Consider the following 23,325-nt stretch of genomic DNA (forward strand, 5'->3'; position numbering starts at 1 on the left):
CAACGGCAAGAGATATGATCGAGTTTGTTTCATTTTTGATAAGACTGTCGACCCCGTCATATTTTGGGACATTATCTTCTATCTGCCAAACTCGATAGCATTGCACAAATTATAGCAAACAGCCATTGATTAGATCCTGTTCTAAGGGATAGGGGAAAAGGTCCAGTCTACATTAGTCCAGTCTAAGGGATAGGGGAAAAGGTCAAGCAATCCATAGAAAATTTTGGAATCTCCATATAATATATTAGCATCGAGGAAGAGGATAAAGGGCTGAAATTGCTGACAATTTGAGAAACTGTTGATACTGGACGTTCCCACGTCACGCACGTTGCCATCCCAAACCCTTACCCCACATGGAGACCAGAAGGTTAACTAGGAGTCTTGCACCAACAGCCATACGTTTATTCATAAAACTTTACAAAAGAGTTTCTTACCAACAAGTTCTAATATGGTGCTTCTAATATGCTTGTTCTAGAATTTGTACACTTTTGTGTTTTTGATGAACTTCTAAATAAATTAAAATATAATGGTGTCTGTATGCCACGAAATGACTTAAGAACGGGCTAATAGACTACATGATTATTTCACTGTTGCATTGGCCCAAGTGTTCCGACGTGTTTGAATAAAGGAAACGATTTGGAAAATTCTCTGGAACAACTGGAAAAACAATAGAAAACTAATCTGTCGTTTTGTATGGGAGATTGCATACCATATTTCAGCAGCCTACTTGATGGCAAAAAGTTTGACGGGGCCACTAGTATTTAAGATGATTTTTACTTAAAAAAAACTAGAACTTTAGGTTAGTTTATTGCCAGTCTACTTGTGATGTAACGTAAAGCTATGGTGGCGCTGTTCAAGATTGGCGATTAGAGCATCCCTGTCGAAGTTGGTAGTAATAACATTAGAAGAAAGATCACGCAATCGTTTTACTGATAAGATTTTGGCAATTTAGCAACACAGGAAACCGTAAATGTTCATTTCAGTTTGAAAAAAAAAAATGGCAACATAACCCCACATTTAATCGCCAATCAGGTGTGGCCAAAAATGAAAAAAAATGTACCTTGGCATAAACGCTCTCAGTTAATAACTGCGGTAGAACACTAAGCTGAGAAGAAGGCTCTTTCTCAGTTGGGATGTAATGCCATTAAGAAGAAGAAGAAGCATAGGGATGAGGATGAACAGTAGAAAAAGAAGTTGTTTCTTGTTTAATATTTCTTGAAAAAAAAAAATGATCAGCATGACCCACTTCTTTGTAGTTATTTTTACAAACATGACGCATCTTATGATGCAAAGGACATTTATGTGATTATCATTTTCTACATCACATTTATTAAAATTATAATATTCTATATTACATTTATTAAAATTCTAATCAAGAAAACTAAAACTATTAATGATTTATGACAAAATCATATTGATTGATAGGAGTATGCAATCAACTTTCATTACGAACACATAAGAATGAACAATCTAAATGCTTCTCACAGCTCCTAAACACCAATACTGTGCATTTATATGATGGAAATGTGTATTATCCTGACAAAACTGCAATTTGTTTTTCAAATTTGTAAAATATTTTTTCTAAGAAAATTATTCCGTTTTTGTCACGGTTCCGTTTTTGTCAACTGAAAATTGCCGATCGTGTTGATAAAAACGGAACATACCTGTATATGTTTAAGTTAAGTTAGGTTAAGTATATTCAAAGCGTTTTTTTTTCTCTTATAAGCAGGTGAAATTAACTCACCTGTAAAAAATCTGAACTGCTGCGGCAAAAGAAATGTAATATGTTAACAAAATGTTAATAAAATCTTAGATTTGTTTTACCAAATTAGGATGATAGTGTTGTCTAATAACACAGTACACCTAGATATAAGAAATGAATGTAATGTTTGAAATGATTCTACCCCATTACCCCAAATACCATTATCCCGAATGCCACTAACCCGAATTCCATTACCCCGAATTCCAAATCCCCGAATGACCCATAACCCCGAATGCCATCACCCCGAATTCCAATATCATGGGGAAATGTCATCAATGTCATCATGCCAAGGTTATTACGAATTCGGGGAAATAGCATTCGGGGTGATGGAATTCGGGGTAATGGTACATTCGGGGTAATGGCATTCGGGATGATGTCATTCGGGGAAATGGCATTCGGGGTAATGGGGTAGAATTGTTTGAAATTTTACTAATAAAGAAATACAAAAAAATGTAGTGTTTGATGTGCTTGAAGTGGTTAAAGAATTAGTTTATCTTGAATAAGACAATGACGATGATTTTTGAGTTGTGTTTGATCCTTCGACCATGACGCTTGCTCTTACGGGGGCCGGCGATGAGGGCAAGATCAAACATGTCGCGCATCGGTCGAGTAAAGTGAAAAAGTGCCGCGTTCGATTAGTTCTTTTTGATCTTTCGACGTTGACCTTGCTCCTGGGCAATGCGTCAAGAAAGCCTGAGCAGTCGTCAGTTGTTTTCCCTCTCGGGTCACGCGCCTATTTTCTCTGAGTGCTTTTATATAGCCGAGCAAACTAGTGAAGCTGAAAGTGGATTGTTGCTGCTCAAGGATGACGGATCAATTGGTGAGCTCGTTTCATGCTACTATTTCTAATCTATAAAATATGTATGACTGCACCTTTAATCGTTACAACGGTGAGACGTAAATATGATTTTTCAACAATGTTTGAAAGGTTCGTCACTGTGAGTGTCGACAAAAACTCTGATTCATAAATTATTTATGTCTAAATTTTATTTTTTCAAAACTCCTTTTTCTTTTTACCTTTATTTTTGTAATTAAAAAAAAAATGAATGGTTCGACACTACAAGTGTAGACTTGCGAAAGGTTCACTTTATTCAACAAACTTTGAAAGGTTCGTCACCTCAAGTGTCGGCATAATTTTTCTCTACATAGATATTGCTCATATCAAGTGAAAATATTATATTTACATATGAGCATGTTTATATCTCACAAATAGTTATTTATCATGGTCTAATTGCTTATCAAAGTGAATCCTGTGACCCAACGATCCTCCCCACGAACAAAAATCCCTCCCAGTAACCTTTGTGGAGATGCAGAGGCAAACACGGTCTCCAAATAGCAAAGGTTACATACTAACATTCCTTCCCCCAATCCCACCTGACTGCAAGGACGTGGCCGGCGCCGTTATTGACCATGTATAAATAGAGGCACTGAATTATGCACACTGAAGAAGATTATGGCCAATCCCAGCCGAACTTCTAATTGATTCTTTGTGCATTTTCACTGACTTCGGTCAATCACGGAATAGCAACCATTGATATGTGTAGTCAGTCTAAGCTAAGCTAAGCTAAGCTAATAAGACAATGACGATGATTTTACAAAGGTTCAGTCTTACCCCCAGGAAGATTGGATGTGATTTTTAGGTTTGGTATCATATATCAAGGCAATTTGTGATACACCACAGTCGACAGTGAAAACATGTGTTTTTTTAACAATCGCGAATGTTTTAAAAATATATTAAAATATTCACATAAACAGAAGTCACGACAGTATCTCGATAAATTGCCAATTTTCTCATTTTTAACGTACTGTTACGATTCTTAGTTATTTCAGTTGCTATATCATATATGCAAGGAACTTCTGCATTCGTAGAAAAATAAGCTAGCAGAACATGTATAGTTCATTTTGTTGAAGTATTATACATTATAACTCTCTCTATCTCTCTGCCATTTTCCTTTCCTAATCTTAACCGTGACTTACTTGTGTTAAGTTTATCTTGTGTGCTAACATTCTCTAATTTTATATCACTCTTCGCATTTCGCTACTCGGAATAGTACAAACGTTGGATTTATCTCGTTATAGTCATAACAACCGCATGGGGCTTTCTTTATTTCCTGACTTTCACTTACACGTCTAATTTAGAATAAATAATGTTATTTTGATAAATTTTGTCTGTACACATAATCGGGGGTAAGAGAGGGACTACACGACGACGACGAAAAAAAAACTATGGGATCACAATTGATGAGTTACACGAATGAACCGGGCGCCCTTGGTAAGTGCCCTGTAATGGTTCCGAAGGGAGAAAGATAGGACGTACTTACCCCATCGCAGTCTCACTTGCCCGCTGAGGGCATCTTTTCGAGGAAATCCAGTGCCAGCACTTTCTCCACCTCGTCCAGGCAGTTCTTAGTGTCCTTCTCGGTGTCTGCCGTGTAGGAGATGTGCGACGGCCACCGCATCGACAGCGTCGAGAAGAAGCTGTACAGATCCTGCAGGGTGTTGATAGACTGGCAGGTCAGCATGATGTGGCTGCCCTTGGTTGATTGGGGCTTCTGCGGGGAAGTCGTGGAATCGAATCAATATGAATAATTTTGGGAAATTGACGAGCATAACTTACCGGAGAATGCGACGTGTACCGGAAGTCCATCAGTTGCGATATCCGGGTTACATGTGGAATGAAGGCCACACTCTTGGCGTCGTCATAACTTCCCGGAGTCATGTAGTGCTCGTTCTGACTACTGACGAAGGCCCAGCGATACCTGAGAAACCCGTTTGAGCGTTATATCATCAAGTTCATCGGAGAACGAAACGATTTATACTCACATCTGGAAGTGCGGCAAAATTGTCGCCGGGAGAACGCATCCCAGCTCCAGCAACTTCGCCGTTTCCAACTGAACCATTCGCCAGTGAGGATGTCCGTACGAATACAGCCCATTGTTGGTGTTGGTTACCCAAGCCGTATCCAACCCGGACAACATCCGGATGTGTTGACTGAAACAAAAGAAGTGGAGCTATACGTTACCGAGCGGAAGTAATTGCTTTCAAGCTAATTTTCCCCTTTATGGATCGTGAATTGCCCAAAGCCAACGCGTAGGGATGTGACCAATTTCTTACCTCGATTGCGACCTGACAAGGAGACATGGCGGATAGTGATCGGAGAAAGAGAGAAAAAGAGACAAAATATCGACGGGTCAAAATTTGAACGACACTTACACATGGTTTAACAACAACCAAAAGGAGAAAGCGAATGTTCTACTACTGATCAATGGTTATACTGGAGTGTGTGTGGATGTATTGATTCAACTAAAGTAGAGCATGGAGGTTGAGAACAGATCTAGCTGAAATTGGGCGGTTTGTATTTACAGAAGCTTTGGGGTTAGACGCTAGTTGTAGAGTAACGATGTGTTCAGAACTACTTAAAGCTTAGGAAGCATTATTATGGAAAAAAGAGAAACGCTACGAAGTTAGAAGTATGGATCAAGCTTACCTAAACTCCTCGGTATCTGTCATCAGTTCTTGCTCGATCGAGAGGAACACTTGGACCATTTCGGCGATGATGATCGGCCAGAGACTGGTCACGTTGTCAGCCGACATTCGCAACAGCAGCACTCGGAAACAGAGGAATACCGCGGACTGGATGAGGGGCACTACCTGCGGCAGTCGCAAGCTGTTGGCAAGTTGTTCTGCAAAAAAAAAAACATTCAAGTTTTAGAAACGTTTCAAATTTTCAAAAGATCTTTCATTCGTACCTTGAATTTCCGGCATGTATTTGTGGTACTGATCCACCTCGCTGCAGAAAATGACGAACGCTAGCCGCTTTAGAAGCAGAGCCCTCTGTTCGTATTCTTGCTCCTTGGAAGTAAATATGTTCAGCGTTCCGGTTTGTGCTAGTGGCAAGCGATCTGCAAAATACAATACGAAGGATGAGTAAATATGCCAAGTGACAATCAGAAGCCGAGCATACTCATAAGATCTCTAAAAGTGGTATTATCACAGGTCATCAAACTATCGAGGATAGTTTTCCAGTAGGGCAAGCAGCGGCTATCGAACTGGAAGAAGGTCGCATCCAGCAGCAGGTCCAGGGCATCTTTGCGCCATGCCTTTCGAGTATACTGTCGGAAGAAATGAACAAATTTGTTTACTTAGTTTGGGGTTGATCTATGTTTGTCTTAATGAATCATAAATCTAGCATAAGGATAATCTACGGATAAAACTAATTGAAGATATATCTATAGATATTAGAAGTTCCGGATCCTCCTCGGCCCACCGAGTACTTCTGAAGGTATGGGAGGGCGAAAAATTGTCACGGTTGGTTGGATGAAGACACAGTTTAGAGAGTGCAGTAGTGTGGGACAAAATTTAGATTCTCGCTCCAGTCCACTTTTTGGATTGCATTTAGGTCCCATAACAACTGTGCAAAATTTCAGCTCGATCGAAGAAACTATATTTATGCGCCAGCCGTTCAAAGTTTGTATTCGATTTACTATGGAAAAACTTACTTTTGCAAAGAAAAATCGCCAGAGGTCGCCCATTGTACTCTATAAAAATTCTGAACACATACCTCGATAGGTATTTTTACGATGCAGAATATTGCCGAAGATCGCGAAACAATCCGACACTTGTAAAAAAAGTTATTCAATGAAAATCTATTGGCAAAGCGACGTTGATTAACACGTAAAGGAATAACAATAATAACAAAATCAGGCAAATTTTCTGAATAGTCTATGCTTAATAACTTTGTTCACAAGCATCGGAAAAGACGTGTTGCGGCGAACGGACTATGTAACTAGCTTAGGTCCAGCAACTTGCAAAAGGAAACAAAACTCACTCTGTATTGGCGATCAGAAGTAAAATAAGGTTGCGAAAGTTTTTCAAATTGAAATGAATATTTACGGTTTCGTGTGCCCTCAAGACATTCCTTAAAAAAACAATGAACAAAAAACTGTTTAACAATGGTTGGAATAATTGCTGTGTAACGCTGCAAACGGTGTAAAACCTTAAATGAAATTTTGAGAAATCTGGAGGTTTTATTCAAAAAAATAAGAATTGTTTAGAAGATCTGCAAGAGTGATTCGTGAATGGAATGTGGGATAAGTATCTAAAAAAATTTTAGGGGCACGTAATGATGAAGTTCTTTTCCAAATTTTTGAGGAATACCCGAAGGGTTCTTCATAGATTTTCTTTCAACAATTCCTGCAAGAAGTTTGGAGCAATTTCTGTTAAGCTCCTTAACGATTTTCTTACACAAGATGACGGGGTTGGTGGTCTGATGGCTACCGCTTCTGCTTCATATGCAGAAGGTCATGGGTTCAATCCCAGGCCCGTCCCTTTCCTCGTACTTTGTAGTTGAATATCTCTCACTTGCTTCTATCTTCCATTCTAAATATATCACACTCAAAAACTATTCGTTCATAGCAAACGCTAGAACCAGAGACGGACAAGAAACCGTTTCCCTAACGCTTCCTACTTCCACGCGCACGCCTTTCTTACGCCTGATACATAGGCAGTCTGCTAACCACAAAAGCAAACCTCTCTGCCATGCCTTTCCCCCAATCCATACACTCCCGCATGAACTGGCGTGGATGCAGTGGAATATACGGTCTACGTGGGAGCCAGTTCAATGCATCATCAATTCCTCCCCCTTCCCCTCATTGGTCTGCATTCTGACGTGGCAGGTGCCATTGTTGCCTAAAAATAGAAGATCACCAGCACTTATACACTGAGGATGCCTGTTAGTCCCAAGCAGTCATTCGGTTGGTTCCTTGTGTAAGTGCAGCTGATCTGGCGATACTGGAGTGCATCCACGGGCGGCCAATCAAGCTCAAGCTCAAGCTTAACGATTTTCTTACACAAGAAATCTGGGATAAGCCATCTGGAAAAATCGGCAGATAACTGGAATTGGTGGGTAAAAGGAAATTTTTGAATACAATATTGGAAATTTTCAAAGTTGTTCATGTAAAAAATCTTGATTAAGTTTTTCGAACCAGATTTCACTGCAAGAAGACCGTTTTAATTAAAAATAGACTTTAAAGACTTTCCATTGAAAATAAATACTTTTGAATTGGACAATACATTACAATTTCTCTATAATGAGACCTGCTACCAGTTAAGAGTAGAATGTCATAATCTACTCGATCAAATTCTGCTTTTATATCGATATAGAACAGGGCTGACCAACTTGAAGTTAGAACAGATCATGTCCAATTATCTCACTCTTCTGAGAACCGTTAAACTGGAATTTTTATAAGGAACAGTTCCTTCAAAAAAATTTAACTTTTAGTTGTAGTTTTGAAGTTCATAGTGAGAAAGTTCATATTTCATTTCTTGATAGAATAATAAACTGAATATTTGTCAAACCCCTATGAAAGTTGTAGGTCAAATTGATCAAAAATCGCTTGATTCTCACAAAAACCTCGCTTGATTCTCACAAAATGCCGGGCGTTAATTATGCACAATTCTGAAAAGGATTCAAGCAAAACCCAAGATTAGATAATGTTAGGGCGATTTCTCAAAACTTTGGGCAAGATTTTCACGAGTGTTGAGCAGGAACCCTACATAATATTTAGCAGTATGCTCTATAGAATAAAACACTGAATCTTTAGAATAATTATCTCTCCACAAATAATAAAGGGTATTTGGACTCCAATAAAATTCTGGGCAGTGTTAGTAGAAAATACTGGACAGGAATTTCAAAGATTCTTCAACAGTATAACAAAATAAATCTTGTTAAGAATCTGACATAATGCTATGCACAATTTTTACGAAATCCTGCGAACGATTCTTTTTTAATACTAGGCAAAATTCTTGCAAAATCTTGTGCTGCCTCTCAGTGGTTATAAATCGTTCGTTTGATTTGTCGTCCGTTGTATCGTAATAGACACAACGGTAGAAAGACGTCCTGACCGAAACAACATATTTAGAATATATTGATAAATTTTCAAAGAAAGTGAGCATAATGATTGATTGATCCCGTGCGGCTCTCATAGAGGCTGTTAGCTTTAATACTAAATAACGTTGCTAAAAAGCACACAAAATATCCAACAGACCAATGGAGAGGGGTCTACCCCGTTTGGCATAATGTCGTTTGGCATACAGTCGTTTGACATAATAGCTGTTTGGCATAATGCCATTTGGCATAACGGTCGTTTGGCATAATTGTGAAGAACATTGAATTTGATCAAATTCCTTCCATTAAGCAAATGGATGTGGGTAAACTGCTCACGATCGTACATTCCGTGGTCAGTTATTGATAGGACATACTTCTAATCAGGCATGGGAAAAGTCATTCATTCACGTTCTTCTTTATGAATCCGTTCGGTGCGTTGTCAGGCTCCAACTGTTCATTCGCGGTCGCATGATTCCTCTCCCAATGGAACACTACGACTCTAAATACAGATGAACTACCGAAAGAATGAGCACAGCGAATGACTAACGCAAAAAGAAATGAAACAAAGCGATCCTAGTTCACGTGTTTGTTTTGGATCGCAGGATTGTCGCTCAAACATTCACAAGTGATTCAATTCTTGGTTCGCAACTGAATGCGAAATTGCATTCATTCTTTCGATCCATAGCATTGCTGTTTGATCCCGCAAGTAGTGCAGCTGATGATGCGTTATTTACATAGGTAGCAGAGATGGTCGGGTTCGAGTTTGAAAAATGTATTTCGTTCAGTTTTGGGTGCGGGTCGGCTTTAAAAGGCTAAAAAATAAATATCGGGTAATGTTCGAATTTGGACTTGAAAAATATCGGATTGGGGTCGGGTTTGGTAAACATAAAAAACAGATCTACCTACAATCGGATTGCGTCCTCATCAGAAACAACGAAAGAATAGACTATTTTTTCAAAATCGATTTTTATTAGGCTGTTTCTTCCAAAACCAAATCGGTTTGAGGTTGTTTAAACACTGGCATATTTTCGGTTTCGGGTCAGGGTGGCCACCAAATATCCATTTTGTCCCGCTTTTTCCCGGTTTTCCCGGTACAGTCGCCAAAATTTTCCCGGTTTTTGATTTAGCTAATTGAAAATATTTCAACTCAATTTCTCATCATTTTATTTTTTCTTCATGAAAATTAAGAGTTTTCCAAAGCAAACAACACACTTAGAATGAAACAAAAATCCGTGCCATATGATTCAACAGATTTTTCCGTGGAACAACAGTGGTTTCAACATAACTGTCAAAAATCCACAGAAAATTCGGTGGAAGCTAAAATTTTACAAAAGTCTGTGAAAAATTAACACAAAGCTCGATAAAAATCAATCTTTTTACCATATGCCGAAATTTACCCTGAAAATCTGTGCAATCATTAGGCGTGGCCGGCGTTTTTTCATTTTCTAATGGCGAACTTCGCTAGAGTTTATATTTTTGTATATTAATATACATATACTGGACTTGAAAAACAAAATGAAACGCCAGTATTTTTTAATAACAAATTATTTATGGAATTCCGTTCGATCAGTGTAAAAAAAAGTTAAAATTCCAAATAGCTTCCGTTATTGAAAGTTTTCATTTCAATCATCACATTTCTAATTTTTTTCTCGCTGTTCAGAAAAAGTGATCACCGGCAATTCGTAAAATATCATCGAACTATTCAATGCTTTTGACAGCTGATTTGTTTCCAGCTTCACGGATCGATCGGTGAAATAAAACATCAATATTCGGTAAAATTGCACAGAAATTTGTGATTTATTCTAAGTGTAAATAAGTAGAAATAAAATCGTTAAAAAAAATTAAGCATACATTGGAATGTATTATTCATATACAACGATTTTTTACAACTTCTGGTTTGTAGATTGATAGCTCCAAAATGTTCGTTCAACACGATTTTCCCGGTAGTCATCTCAAATTCCCGGTTTTCCCGTCTTTTTCCCGGTGGAATCAAATTCCTGTCTTTTTCCCGCTTTTCCCGGTTCGGTGGCCACCATGGGGTATGGTCTGGGTTTGGTAATCAATTATAGTCTCGGATTTGAAAAAATAAAATAGGCCGGGTTCAATTTGATAAAATATAAAACCCGACAATCTCGAATAGATAGCAAAAAATATGTTTACCGGTAGTCGGGGCTTCTTTCGATATTACTTTAAATTTTTCAACATTGTAAATTTGCAGCTCTAAAAATTTTGGTAGGATTTTAATAATTCTTGCATGTTTCAAAGTTGTATATGTACGTAGCAAATTTGCAAGAGTATGAAGCAAATCCATCAAGCAATAAAAATGTTGCATTAATAGCGAAAAAAAATGTGTCTTTCAAGACAAAAAGGGGCTACTTTGAACACTTTTAGAAATCAATATTGATTTGATAATCGTAAATAATGATTTTTTTTTCATGAATCTTTAACGGAATCTTTAAATTATCGTCCATTGTGATATTTTTGTACGTTTTTTCTATTGATAAACATAGTTTGGAAAACTGTTAAGCTCAAACATTTTACAGATATATAAAACTTTACAGTAGAACGTGCTTTTAATATTTTTTTTTTTTTTTAATATTTTACCGTACAACGGGATGACTTTGATAATGCGAGTAACCTTGATAGTGCGGGACCCATCACATTCAAAACGATAATATCTGTTAATCAATTAAGCAAAACGAATGCAAAAGCAAAGAATATTAGTATGACACTTCATGGCAGAGCTATTTTCATTTGAATCGAGAACATTTGAGACTTAATATACGAATATTAAAAATTGATACAACTATAGAAATTTCGAAACGTTTACGAATAACATGTTCTACGATCACTATTTGATGTAGTTTTGATTAGTTTATCAGTTTGACAGCCTAGATATAATAGAATTTGAATATGGTGTCAAATCTCCTAGCGAGAACCATTTCAACAAACTGTGACCATTTTTGAAAATCTAAGTCAGAAATTTCCATATAACGATAAACGCCTAGAGGTAAGCAATGCCCTATAAATGTTCGTAATTCATTCAATTTTATTTGATACATGCTCCATTATCAAAGTTACCCCTAAACAGAAAACCGACTTCCGATCATATGAAAAATTATATATCAATTCAAAATAAATCTTTCAGGAATCTATAGCTAGGATGCCAGTACTTGTTTTAAAAATAAAAATTGAAAATCTTTGAAACAACATGCATAAATATTCAAATTATTTTTTTTTTAAACTATAAATGTTATTCCGTTTCACGATATGATATTGCTAGTTTACCTTTTTTTAATGGAACTGTCAGTTACGAATGCTTCATTGTTTAAGTTGATATAAGCGAATGATGTAACTTCCAACTACTGCGATGATCTAAAAATTCAAAAACATTCGTTCTGGTGTCATATGAATGCTATGAAGAAGTACAATCAACTCTCCTTTACTCGATATTGAAGGGACCATCGAGTTAGGGAGGTATCGAGTTATAGAACACAAAACCAGTGCAAATGCAATCCAAGGGACCATCGAGTTAGCCATGAAAACCAACTTTTACTATGGTTCTCTAACTCGATATCGAGATACGGAATATCGAGTCGGGAGAGTTAACTGTATCACATTAATTCTTGTAACTAAAACTGATTTTTATTTCAAGTGTATTTCTATTGAGTATAAGAATAATTTTTCGAACGATCGCAAACAAACAACATTTTCACTTTGTAAGAAGCTTTATGGTTGTGAATGTTTTTTCGGGCTTTATTGAATAATTTTTTTTAACATTTTATTGTTGAAGTTGTTCCAACAAATATTCATGACTGATTGTAGAGCATATGTTGGTTGTTAAAAGTGCCAAAGGCACAACATGTATGTTGCAAATAAAACCAAAACTGTCCCTAGAATCAAAAGTAGCCCCGTCTGGCGGTATTGTTCAGATGTTTAAGATTCATTATTTACAAAAACTTATGTTATATTCGAAAAGAATGCTGATGTGTAAAAATATGATCGATGATGGTAACACACTTTCATATCGCGACTGCATTTAAAATCCGGAATAAACGATAAAAACGCATAAATCAATTTTCCTGCGTTAAACCTAACGCCCGGCATAGAGTGCTAGACTGCGAAGCTGGGTGTACTACAAAGCTCACCCTGTTCGATCTAGCTCCGATACATGGGTTTCAAGAAAGCCCGTTTTTCGCGAGCCAAAATTATTTGCTTATTTTGTTTTTCCTTTTGTTATTTTCGAACCCCTGCTTGATAATTTCATAACGCTCATTCAAGAATACACTACTTCGTTTAGCAAATTTTTTCTTAGATTTAAACAACATAACTTTCTTTCGTCTGCCAAGCCAATATTTTTTTGTTGTAGAAGTATATATTATCAGTTGTGTAAATTGCTTACGAAACTTTGACCCTTCTTGTAACAGAAGTAACGAAAAATTCACCCACTTCATACGTTACGTAATTTGTGTACAATGCCTTGTTAATTGTCCATCCCCATCCAGTAACTAGAAGCTGGACATATTCCATACGAAGAGTTGTTTTTATTCATATTGTTTGCATCGGTCAGATGCCAGCACAAAGCGCGACCAACAAACGTTCGAGGCAAACAATCCTACAAACATTCCCGAAAGAATCACGGAGAATGAAAGATTGCATTCACTTGCGATTGTGTTGAGATACATTCGCAGCGCGACTCATATTGATGCGAATGAATCAACAAATGAACACACACATCAGAGAGTGTTGGTTAATTTTTCTTGCCTGCATTTTATCTCTCTCTTCGGGATGAACGCGCGACACTTTCTATGTAGCGTTGCTGTGACCGGGCTTCACAGGGTAACACACATTGGCTCAGGAGTGCAAAATGAATGTAACGTGAAACGATTTTCCCATGCCTGCTTCTAATATTCATTTTTCAAGGAAACCAATATCCAATAAAACTCTTTTGGAATTGCATCATACATTGTATCCAACGCCTAAGTTATTTCATGTCATTTGAAAAAAAAGGAACATGGTATTTTATGACGCATCTTATGGTCCCGCATATTACTGTACTACTGCAGTATCTTCCTTTTTCAAATTATGCCAAACAACTGTTATGCCAAACGACTTTATGCAAAATGCTTTTATGCCAAACGGGGTAGACCCAACGGAGAGAGCTCCGATTGACGGAAAGCTTCTTCTGACTGGAAAGGCACAATAGAACACATTTTCCTATGGATTGATGAAACAAAATTTTTTTTTTTTGAAAACTGTTTGATACAGACGAAAGTTTTTTCGCTATTTTTCCGACAATTTTCTCCATGGTGAAAAATTTTCCGGAAAATATTTTTCTTTGTATATTTTTAATAGATTGCTGAGGAAATTTCGATTTCACTGAAAGACTTTTGTTCTACGATGCATAGTTTATATATGCATTTTTAAAGTTTGAGGTGTTTAGGAAAATCGTGAAAATTCATGTTGAATTTTCCGGGAAAATAGGCCACTATATTTTTTTTGAATTTCACTTTTGAGCATATATACACGAGCTCTACCTTTGGTGAAAATGTCATACAAATCGGAGAACCTCCGGCCCAAACCTGTTCGATAATTTAAAAAAAAATGCCCACTTCTCAAATCAAATCCTGCCCCCTTGAAACCTTTTTTTTTTTTTTTTCAACAGTCAAGTTAACACGTTGCAATTACCTGGTAGGTGCTCAAACTCGCCAGCAAGTGGGAGCACGCGTGGAACGTCGGAATGTTCTTCGCCGTGTGGGTCTTCAGATAAGGCACAATGTTGTACATGACTCCGGTCACCACCGTGGTTACCTTGTCCTTCTCCTGCGAGCTGAACACCACGTCCAGAAGCGGGGCCAAGATGCTGGCCAGAATCTGCGAGAAAAAAAGCAAGTCACTCCCCGAAAACGCAACGGATTCACCTCGAAGTACTCACCGATTGCGCCTGGATGGAGTAGTGCTGATTGGAGGGCATCAACAGACCGTCCTTGGTGCTCTCGATCGAGCTGAACTCCTCCTTCACCGAAAGGTTCCTCCGCAGCCAGGTGGTTTGCTCCAGGCATGATCCCGCAACATTGGAGATGGCCTCCACCAGTCGCGATGTGACGTCGTGCAGATCACGTAGATCCTTCTTGTCCGTGAATGGAATCACCGAACATCGCTGGACAAACTCGTTCAAAATGGATAGGGCGACAAACTGGGCCGGAATTTGCAACGAAAGACAGTCTTTCAGCAGAGCGTACAGCGAACTCCAGCAGTCGTTGAACTGAGTTTGAGCGACGCTTTTCAGGTAGAAGAATAGCAACTCCAGGGCGCTGACTTCGATGTTGAACCCGACCGGTGGCTGGTAGATTTGCGGAGGGGACTTGATGACTTGGTGCATGGTTTGAATGAACGAATCGACCGACATGATCCGAATGCCGGAGATGAGTTTGACGAGCAGAAGTTGGTTTTCGTTCGCCTGGGGCAGTGCTTTGGCCATGACTTCGAAGAAATCGATGCCTTCGGCGCTACCGTCAGCCGAGGTGCTATCTACTGTGATCGCAGTGCTGAAAATGTCGGTGCAGCGTTCGTACCAGGCAACGGAAATGGCGGTGAGAAAGTTGGTGCCGTAGTGCAGTGAGATTGGGCTAAGAAATTCTAGCAGCTGGTGCTTGACGTGTCGGAACTCGCTAATGCTGGTTTCCCAGAGAGTGGCAATAGTGATGATGATACGGGGCAGGTGACTAAGGATTGCTGTTTTGGCTACTTCTTGGTGACTATTTTTGGCTTGGTTAACGTTCAGAAGGGAGGAAGAGAGGAACACGTTTACGATACTGTTGATGATTTGACCGGAGTTGGTAGCAGGGGACGTAAGACTGCTCGAAGCACTGAACACGTTTGCTAGGGATATTTGTTGGGAGCTGTCGAGGAGGCAGTAGTGGGATAATACTGTGATAGCTTCCAGCTGGGAAACGATATAGTCGGTACACTGGTTGTTAATTCGGTCCCGTTTGGTGATTCGGTCCAAATTGGCACACAGCTGGTGGATAATGCTGATGACGATGTTGGTCAGGTTGTTCAACGGCAGGCAGGTAAGACAGGAGGTTATCATGTCGGTCCAGTTTTTGTGAATGTGTTTCAGCTTTTCTGAATGCAGCGCCGATAAGACCGCCGATAGGAACATCGGCTGCTGGCTAACTAGCTGATTGGGAATGTACTTGTAGATGCGTTTATTCTCAGGGGCGGGTCGCGTTGGAGAATTACTCGAAAGAACGTTCTTGATGCCCTCGTTGAAACGTTCATCGTTTCGCTGGATCATAATTTCATGTTCTAACTTGATAACCGCTAGTAGCAGGTTAAGTAATTCGATCTGATAAGCTTCTGCGTAGAGGCGAGAACTTTCCGGATCGTTATAAGCTAGGATTTCATCCGAATAAGTGTAGCACTGTGGCGACGTGAAGTAATTGACGGAAGATGTCAGACAGTACAGCAAAATTTTCTGCACCTTGCACTTCTCCATCAGATCCGCGATGTAGTTCGCCAAGTTTTTTCCTACGTCCTTGACTATCGTTAAGAGCTCGCTAAAGATTTTATTCATCAGCTCAATGCATTCGAGCTGAATCTTGGAATTCCCATTCAGATCGTCTTTCGAGGGTTGAGCCTTCTGCTCTTCGTCCTTTTGATAATAGCTTCGAGTGTAATAAAGTAAAATAGTGACAATCACTTCCAGATACATACAGCCTCTGTATATGCTTTGATACTCGGCATCGTCATGCCCATCTGTGAATCCTTTCCCGAAAACGTTCCTTCTATGTCGCACCAGCAACGTTCGAATCTGGCTACTCGAAACCGAAGTCGTCACCGAAAGACACAAAAAGAACCGGCTATCATTCGCTAAAATATTCTTCAACGTCTCCAAAGTGTACAAAATCTGTTTAGTATTGAATATCGATTCGTAGATCAAGAAGTGCGTATGAAACGGATATAGCTTGGACAAGTTCCTCCAATTTTTACGCCGACCGAACCCAAACAGCTCTCCGTCTCTACCTTTTGCGCCATCCTTGCTGTTGCTACTGCTACGTTGCGAATCGCCCCCGAAAACGCTTCCACTCGAGGGCGTCTCTGAAGCAGTTACCGTGGGATCTCCAGGACCAGTGCCGAAAACAATTTCCGCATCGTTTCCCGTTGCCGTGACGGAGGATGCATTCGACGTAAATGAGTAGTTCAAACCTCGCTCGGAAATCGACGACACGAAGCCTTCATCATCCGTCGCCATCGCGCCCAAACCGCTAGAAGAGATAAGATAGGTTTTCCTGTTCTTAAACCGATCGCCCGATACGCTCACAAAGTCCTTAATTGGACCGTCTTCTACGTACCGCTTGATCGTTTCAGTATCGTAGAATCCCGTTGCCGTCGTAGACCGGCTGTAACTTCCCTCGCTCAAACGGCCTTTCTTTCGCTCAAAATCTCCGTCGCTCGCTTCGTCAATATCCGATGTGGACCTGTGGAATTCCTTCTTATCTATCCCGTTGGTAAGGGACCCCGTCTCCACCGTACTTTGCTCGCAATCAATCAAACCCATCGAATTGGATCTGTTGCGTAACGCTTTGGGACTCTTTCCATTCAGCTCCGTTTCCAGCGGGTTTATAATTACCGACATCTTCGTGAAATTGTTGTCGTCAGCCGACACCGTTGAAGCGACTTCTTTCGAACTGTCATTGGTTATGTAATTCGACACTTGACTACTGTTGGACTTCGACCCAATTGACACTCCAAATATCTTCTTCTGAATGGTCCGAATTGGGCTACGTTTTTTGCTCAAAACGTTATCCATATGGTAACGGATGCAGCCATCTTCGGAGCTAACAGCAAAGCATTCTTTGTCCAGAAACGAATCTCCATCCGCTACCAGATCTTTTTCCCATTCACTTCCGGTATCGTTATCCTGCTTGTATCGTTTCGTGTAGATGATACTCATCCGCTTGGTGCTTTCATTCAGCAGGATCTTCAACAGAGGCTTCAGAATTCGTCCCATATCGCCTCGAACTAGCGCTTCCTGTTGCCATTTGGACACGGCCACCTGAATCGACAAATTGCTCGGCAGAGTCAAGACATCCAAGATGAGGAACATCAACTTCTCGAACTCTCTTCCATGATGCGTATCGCGACCGAGTTTCCACAAAAGTTGAAAGCGTCGAAAGCCAGCCGGGTCGATTTTGAGCTCCGTACTCGATAACGTCGGAATGGACCAATACACGTGCAGATCGCGGCTATGCATCGCATTATTTTCCCTCTGAGGTACGACCAACTTGCTGATGATAACATCCTCGGTGAATTTTGGATCCAGACAGCTGTGGATTCGGTACAGCAGAACACTGATGTTTCGCGCTTCAGGTCGCCCCGTTTCCAAGTGGTTCCATAACATCGTCGTCAGCACTTGGAACACCTTGGTCTTCTTCTCCAGGAAGAGCACGTGGGACAACTTTAGCAAAGGCATCATCATCACAAACGTGGTACCGTAACTTGATTTGGGCTTTCGATCATTCGTCCTCAACAAACTGATCATATCGATCAGGGTCTGTGCGGCCGAAAGTTGCGTATCCAAATCCCCAATGAACGCAGCCAGGATAGTCAGTGCCTTCAACCAGCCAGGTATATTATCACATTTTTCGTTCACTCCGCTATCGCTTCCGTAACTGGGGAAAGACGACATCTCCGTCAGCACATTGCAGGCCAATTTCAGTGCACTCTTCAGCGATTCCGATATCCTCACATTGATCAATCGTTTCAACTTCTCATTACATGCCAAAAGAGAGTCGATTTCGAACGAGCTCCGCTCCGGAACGCCTTCTGTTGTGTTCCACCGTTCAAAAAACTCATCATCTTGCTCTCGCTCTATCGTCTTCGCCAAAATTGCCTTCAACTTCTTGCTATCTGACACGCCCACAATTTTCAACGCCTGGAAGGTATCCTCCAATTCCGGAAGAAGAGCATTTATCACATACACATCATCATTCAACAAGCATTTGCTATCGCTCGGGTTGATGAACAGGTTATCTTGCAAGCTAACCTGTTCCGAAGACGACGTCGAGCTTCCCATCGATTCCACATTCGACCCGTCGAAGATCTGCCTGCACACGTACAGCTCATAGAACAACACATACTGCTTGATGCACTTCTCCAGAATGGGACAATCCGGTAGCTGTGCCGGGGCGATCTGCGTCGGAACTTTGATCACAATATCCGAGTGGACATCGTCCTTGTCACTGTTGAGACTGTGGCGCTCCTCCTGGCTCGATTCACCCCCGGTGCCATCCTCATTCTTCAAATTGGGCGTGGAACTTGCCGTGGCGATCGGCGTGTGCGATCGACCTTCTGCACCGTTGGAGATTACACTGACGTTGGCCGTGCTTTTACTTCCCGGCGGATTCTGGTCCAGCTCGCTCAACTTGGTGTACGATTTGGATTTCTTCGACTTTTTGTTGTACTTCCCTTTCTTGTTAAGACCCTGGCTGGAGCTCGATCGGGTGAAGGAACTGTCCGCCACCAGCAGGGAACTTTCGTGGATTTTGGAGTCGGAGTTGCTCTTCTCGAGCGAAACCGTCTCTTTAGCTTCCTGGCCTTCCGGGGTGACGCTGTTGCTGCGGGTGCTTATCGACAGATCCAGCACCTTCTCCGACCTGAAAAAGAAAAGCAGAAAAATTCATTAGTCAGTTGACAATACGTAACAGAGCGCCTACGGATGGGGTTGGTGGTCTGATGACTACCGTTTCTGCTTCATAAGCAGAAGATCATGGGTTCAATCCCAGGCCCGTTCCTTTCCTCGTACTTTGTAGTTGTATATCTCTCACTTGCTTCTATCTTCCATTCTAAATCTATCACACTCAAACTATTCGTTCATAGCAAACGCTAGAATCAGAGACGGACAAGAAACCGTTTCCCTAACGCTTCCATTCTTCTACGCGCATTTCTTTCCTTACGCCTGATTCATAGGCATTCTGCTAATCACAAAAGCAAACCTTTCTGCCATGCCTTTCCCCCAATCCATACACTCCCGCATAAACTGGCGTAGATGCAGTGGTATATACGGTCTACGTGGGAGCCAGTATAATGCATCATCAATTCCTCCCCCTTCCTCACATTGGTCTGCATTCTGACGTGGCAGGCACCATTGTCGCTAAAAATAGAAGATCTCCAGCACTTATACACTGAGGATGCCTGTTAGTCAAAAGCAGTCATTCGGTTGGTTTCTTGTGTAAGTGCAGCTGATCTGGCGATACTGGAGTAGCATCCACGGTCGGCCAATCAAGCTCAAGCTCAATACGTAACAGAGCGCCTACGGTCTAGAAGGTTCAAAAGTAAGGATTGAAGTTCTTAACCTCTAAGAATTCCTTCGCTATTCCTTTAGGAATTCTTTAAGGATTCTCCAGGAATTACTCCAGAAATTCCTGAAGGATTTTGTTACTCAAAAGATTTATCCAGGAATTTTATTAGGGGCTCCAAGGCATTCCTTCAGAAAACCTCCAGTAATTTCATCCAGGAACTCCTCCAGAGATTCTTCAAGGATTTTCAGTATCTTTCAGGGAAACCTCTAAGAATAAATTTCTACAGGATTTTCTGAACTTTTTTTTTCAGGCAATACCTAAAGGAATCATTCGAATAGCTCTGCAGATTTTCGAATATAATCGAAAGGTTTGGGCTATCGATTAAGCAGCGTAGTGTTATTTAATTGTTTATTTTTTATTACCTTGCTTAAACATTATGCTTATAAAGAGCTAGCATGAGCATGAGCATTGATGACCGTACAATTCGTAGTTGCTACTGCGTGTTTGACCAGAATAATCGCAATTGCACAAGGAACCAACAGATGGAGCTTACCATCTTCAATGTATAATTTCGAGAATTCTAAATACTATAAAGTCAATAACGGCGCCGGCCACGTCCTTACGGTTATCAGGGAAGGGAAGGAATGTTAGTATGACATCCATTGTTACTAAAGACCGAGTATACCTCTGCATCTTCATGGTTGTCACGGGAAGGATTCAGAAACTACACAATCTGGATTCACCCTGGTAAGTGATGCGATTCGTGTAACCACAATTTAAAAAGTTATCCATTTACAGTGATCGTCTTATATTTTACTCTTTTGCACAAACATTTATCGACACCTGCAGTGACGAATCATTCAAAGAGTTTGTTGCGTTTGGTAAGTGATTCAATTTATGCAACATGAACCGAATTAATCTTCTATAAGTCTATGGAAAAAACCTCGACATTTCGTGTGTCGAACTATTCAAAGTTTTTTTTTTTTTGTAATTACGAGCAGATGTAAATGTATGTGTCCTCAAATATGCATTATATAAATATGAATTATAGTACGCTGACACTTGAAATGTCAAACCAATCATTATTTAATGAACAAATAAACAGATGCAACGTTCATGCCGTTTTTACAACAAAGATTTGAAACAGAAGCATGAAACGAGCTCACCAATAGATGATCCATCGTTGACAGGGGAGCTCCAAAGCACTTCAATTTGGTCACCCTAATATGCCTAAAGCATACGGGCTATATGAGTAACGAGTAAGCCTGCTTCACGAAGACAAGACGCGCGAAAAAAATGAAAAAAAAAACTTCTCGGTCGACATTGGGCTTCACATATCACTGCCCAGCAAGACGCGCGAAAACAGGAAAAAACCTGCACGGCCGACGCAACGACGAACCGTTCTGCTTGGGCTTCACAAAGCACTGCCCAGGAAAACGCGCGAAAACAGAAAAAAAATTCTCGGCGTACGCAAAAATGCACGAAAACGAAAATTTCTCGGCCGACGTAAAAACGAACCTTCCTGCTTGGGCTTCACAAAGCACTCCTTAAACATCATGCTTATAAAGATACTTCAAACAACTTTTATTCAATGGCGATTCCCTAGCTTAAAACCTACCTGTTCGACGAATACAAATTCATGATGTATTACAATAAAAGCCCATCCATATGTAAATGGACATCATGCCATATATCTAGCGTAACGCCCCTTCTGGAACAGAGCCTGCTTCTCAGCTTATCTTATGCTGTTCTTATGAGCACTTACACAGTTATTAACGGAGATGTTTTCTATTTGACTATTTTTGCATATGTAATACAAACATTTCAAAAGGGCACATTGACATTGATAAACAATGACTTTGCAAGACGCTGTTAAGCCCAATTCAACTCGATCACGCTCACCAATACCACTATCGGGAAGAGCTAACACTAATCTTTCTGATAATGGTGTTAGTTTACGTGGGCGGGCTAAAAAACGCTCAACAGCAACGTTTCTGAAAAAAAGGCTCAAGACCTCTTAAGCCCTTTTGAAATGTTTGTCCAGGTATATCGTTTAGCAAGCCTTACTCTGTGCCTGGGAAGTCGAGAAAATTTCCAACCCGGAAAGATCCTCTACCGGTGGGATACAAACCCATGCCTTTCAGTTTGATCTTGGTGAAAAGCAGCGCCTTCTACTGTTGCTATATGGGAATCCCTAACATAACATTATTATATCCGAATACCATTTCCGTTCCAGCCAAATTAGAAAAAAAGATTGTATAAGTTAATAAGAATCATTCGACAAGTCACAACTCATGTTTTTTATGTAAGGTACCGCGGGGCAAGTGGGTAAATGGGGTAAGTGAAAATAATTGGTATATTTTACTGAATATGTGAATTAACGTTTTAAACTCATGCGTAAACCTTCGAGGCCATTCAGAACATTACGATAGGTAAAAGATTCATGAGATTTTTCAACCATTATTGCATAATACAGCGAAAGATTGTTAACCTGTTAAATATAACTCCGTAACAAGTTGGCGGCGTGCAATCTTATTTTAATATTTTCAGCGAAAAAAAGTTGCGGAAAATAATTTTCTGTACCACTTTTAAGTTGTCCTCTCTGACAGTTTTAAACTGCAATGAAAAAAGTCTTAGAATTAATTCGACATAGAACTAAAAATAACTAAATTAAAACACCGTCAATTTTCCAATCACGTGGGGCAAGTGAAAAGTTTCTCATTAGAGACTAAATTTGTGTTTTCTCTTTAGGTAGCTATAAGTATATAAGGTGAAACACTATACTCAAAGTGTTACAAGCTATTATCATGGCATTTCTCTAAATAAAGGTTGCCAAATATTATGATATTAATATGTGTACTTCGGACAGCCGATTAAAAGTAAGACGTTGATTGAAAAGTTCCAATATAAGAGAACGCACGGAAATCTCATGGAATATCTATGTAAAGCTAGTTCAAAACATAAAAAATGGGGTATTGGTCTACCCACATAAGAAAGTTTCGAAATACTTTATTGGAGGATTCCGTTTGATTTCACACGAAGAGTTATCCGACGTCAAATCCGATTTTCATAAAAACAAATAACGAGCGGTGAAAATTCTACAGAGCAGAAAAGCAATTGCTGTCCCATGATGTAAGAACTACCATTGAAAATGTTGCAGTTATAATGTTGTCGAATCATTTCACCTAACATAACTGAACTGAAGAAACTTCAAGTAACAAGAATAAAATGTTTTTTGTTTACATGTTATTTATGTTGTTGTTCATTGGGACGCCTTAATAAATGTTAAAGGTAATAGGAATCGTGAATATAACTGTTAGTTTTTGAAATATTGCTCAAAACGATAAACTTTTCACTTGCCCCACTTGTGA

The 23,325-nt window shown here is 39.9% G+C and overlaps 1 protein-coding gene across 5 annotated transcripts in view; it reads right to left on the minus strand.

Annotated features, from left to right (window-relative positions):
- Nucleotides 1-3,462: 3,462 nt before the first annotated feature.
- Nucleotides 3,463-23,325, minus strand: part of LOC5571281 (protein dopey-1 homolog) — a 61,723-nt gene continuing 41,860 nt past the window's right edge. For 2 of the 5 annotated variants that reach the window (XM_021840180.1, XM_021840178.1), the window contains exons 3-11: nt 14,584-19,309; nt 14,337-14,522; nt 5,727-5,874; nt 5,512-5,664; nt 5,250-5,445; nt 4,877-4,888; nt 4,586-4,753; nt 4,380-4,521; nt 3,463-4,314 (exon numbers count right to left, since the gene is read on the minus strand). In XM_021840180.1, coding sequence (XP_021695872.1) covers nt 4,096-4,314; nt 4,380-4,521; nt 4,586-4,753; nt 4,877-4,888; nt 5,250-5,445; nt 5,512-5,664; nt 5,727-5,874; nt 14,337-14,522; nt 14,584-19,309 — 5,950 coding nt within the window. In that variant the 3' untranslated portion in view covers nt 3,463-4,095. The remainder of the gene's footprint in view (nt 4,315-4,379; nt 4,522-4,585; nt 4,754-4,876; nt 4,889-5,249; nt 5,446-5,511; nt 5,665-5,726; nt 5,875-14,336; nt 14,523-14,583; nt 19,310-23,325) is intronic. The other 3 variants (XM_021840182.1, XM_021840179.1, XM_001653532.2) reach the window with 3 other exon arrangements.

The sequence above is a fragment of the Aedes aegypti genome, chromosome 2, assembly GCF_002204515.2.
Source record: "Aedes aegypti strain LVP_AGWG chromosome 2, AaegL5.0 Primary Assembly, whole genome shotgun sequence".
Classification (NCBI taxonomy): domain Eukaryota; kingdom Metazoa; phylum Arthropoda; class Insecta; order Diptera; family Culicidae; genus Aedes; species Aedes aegypti.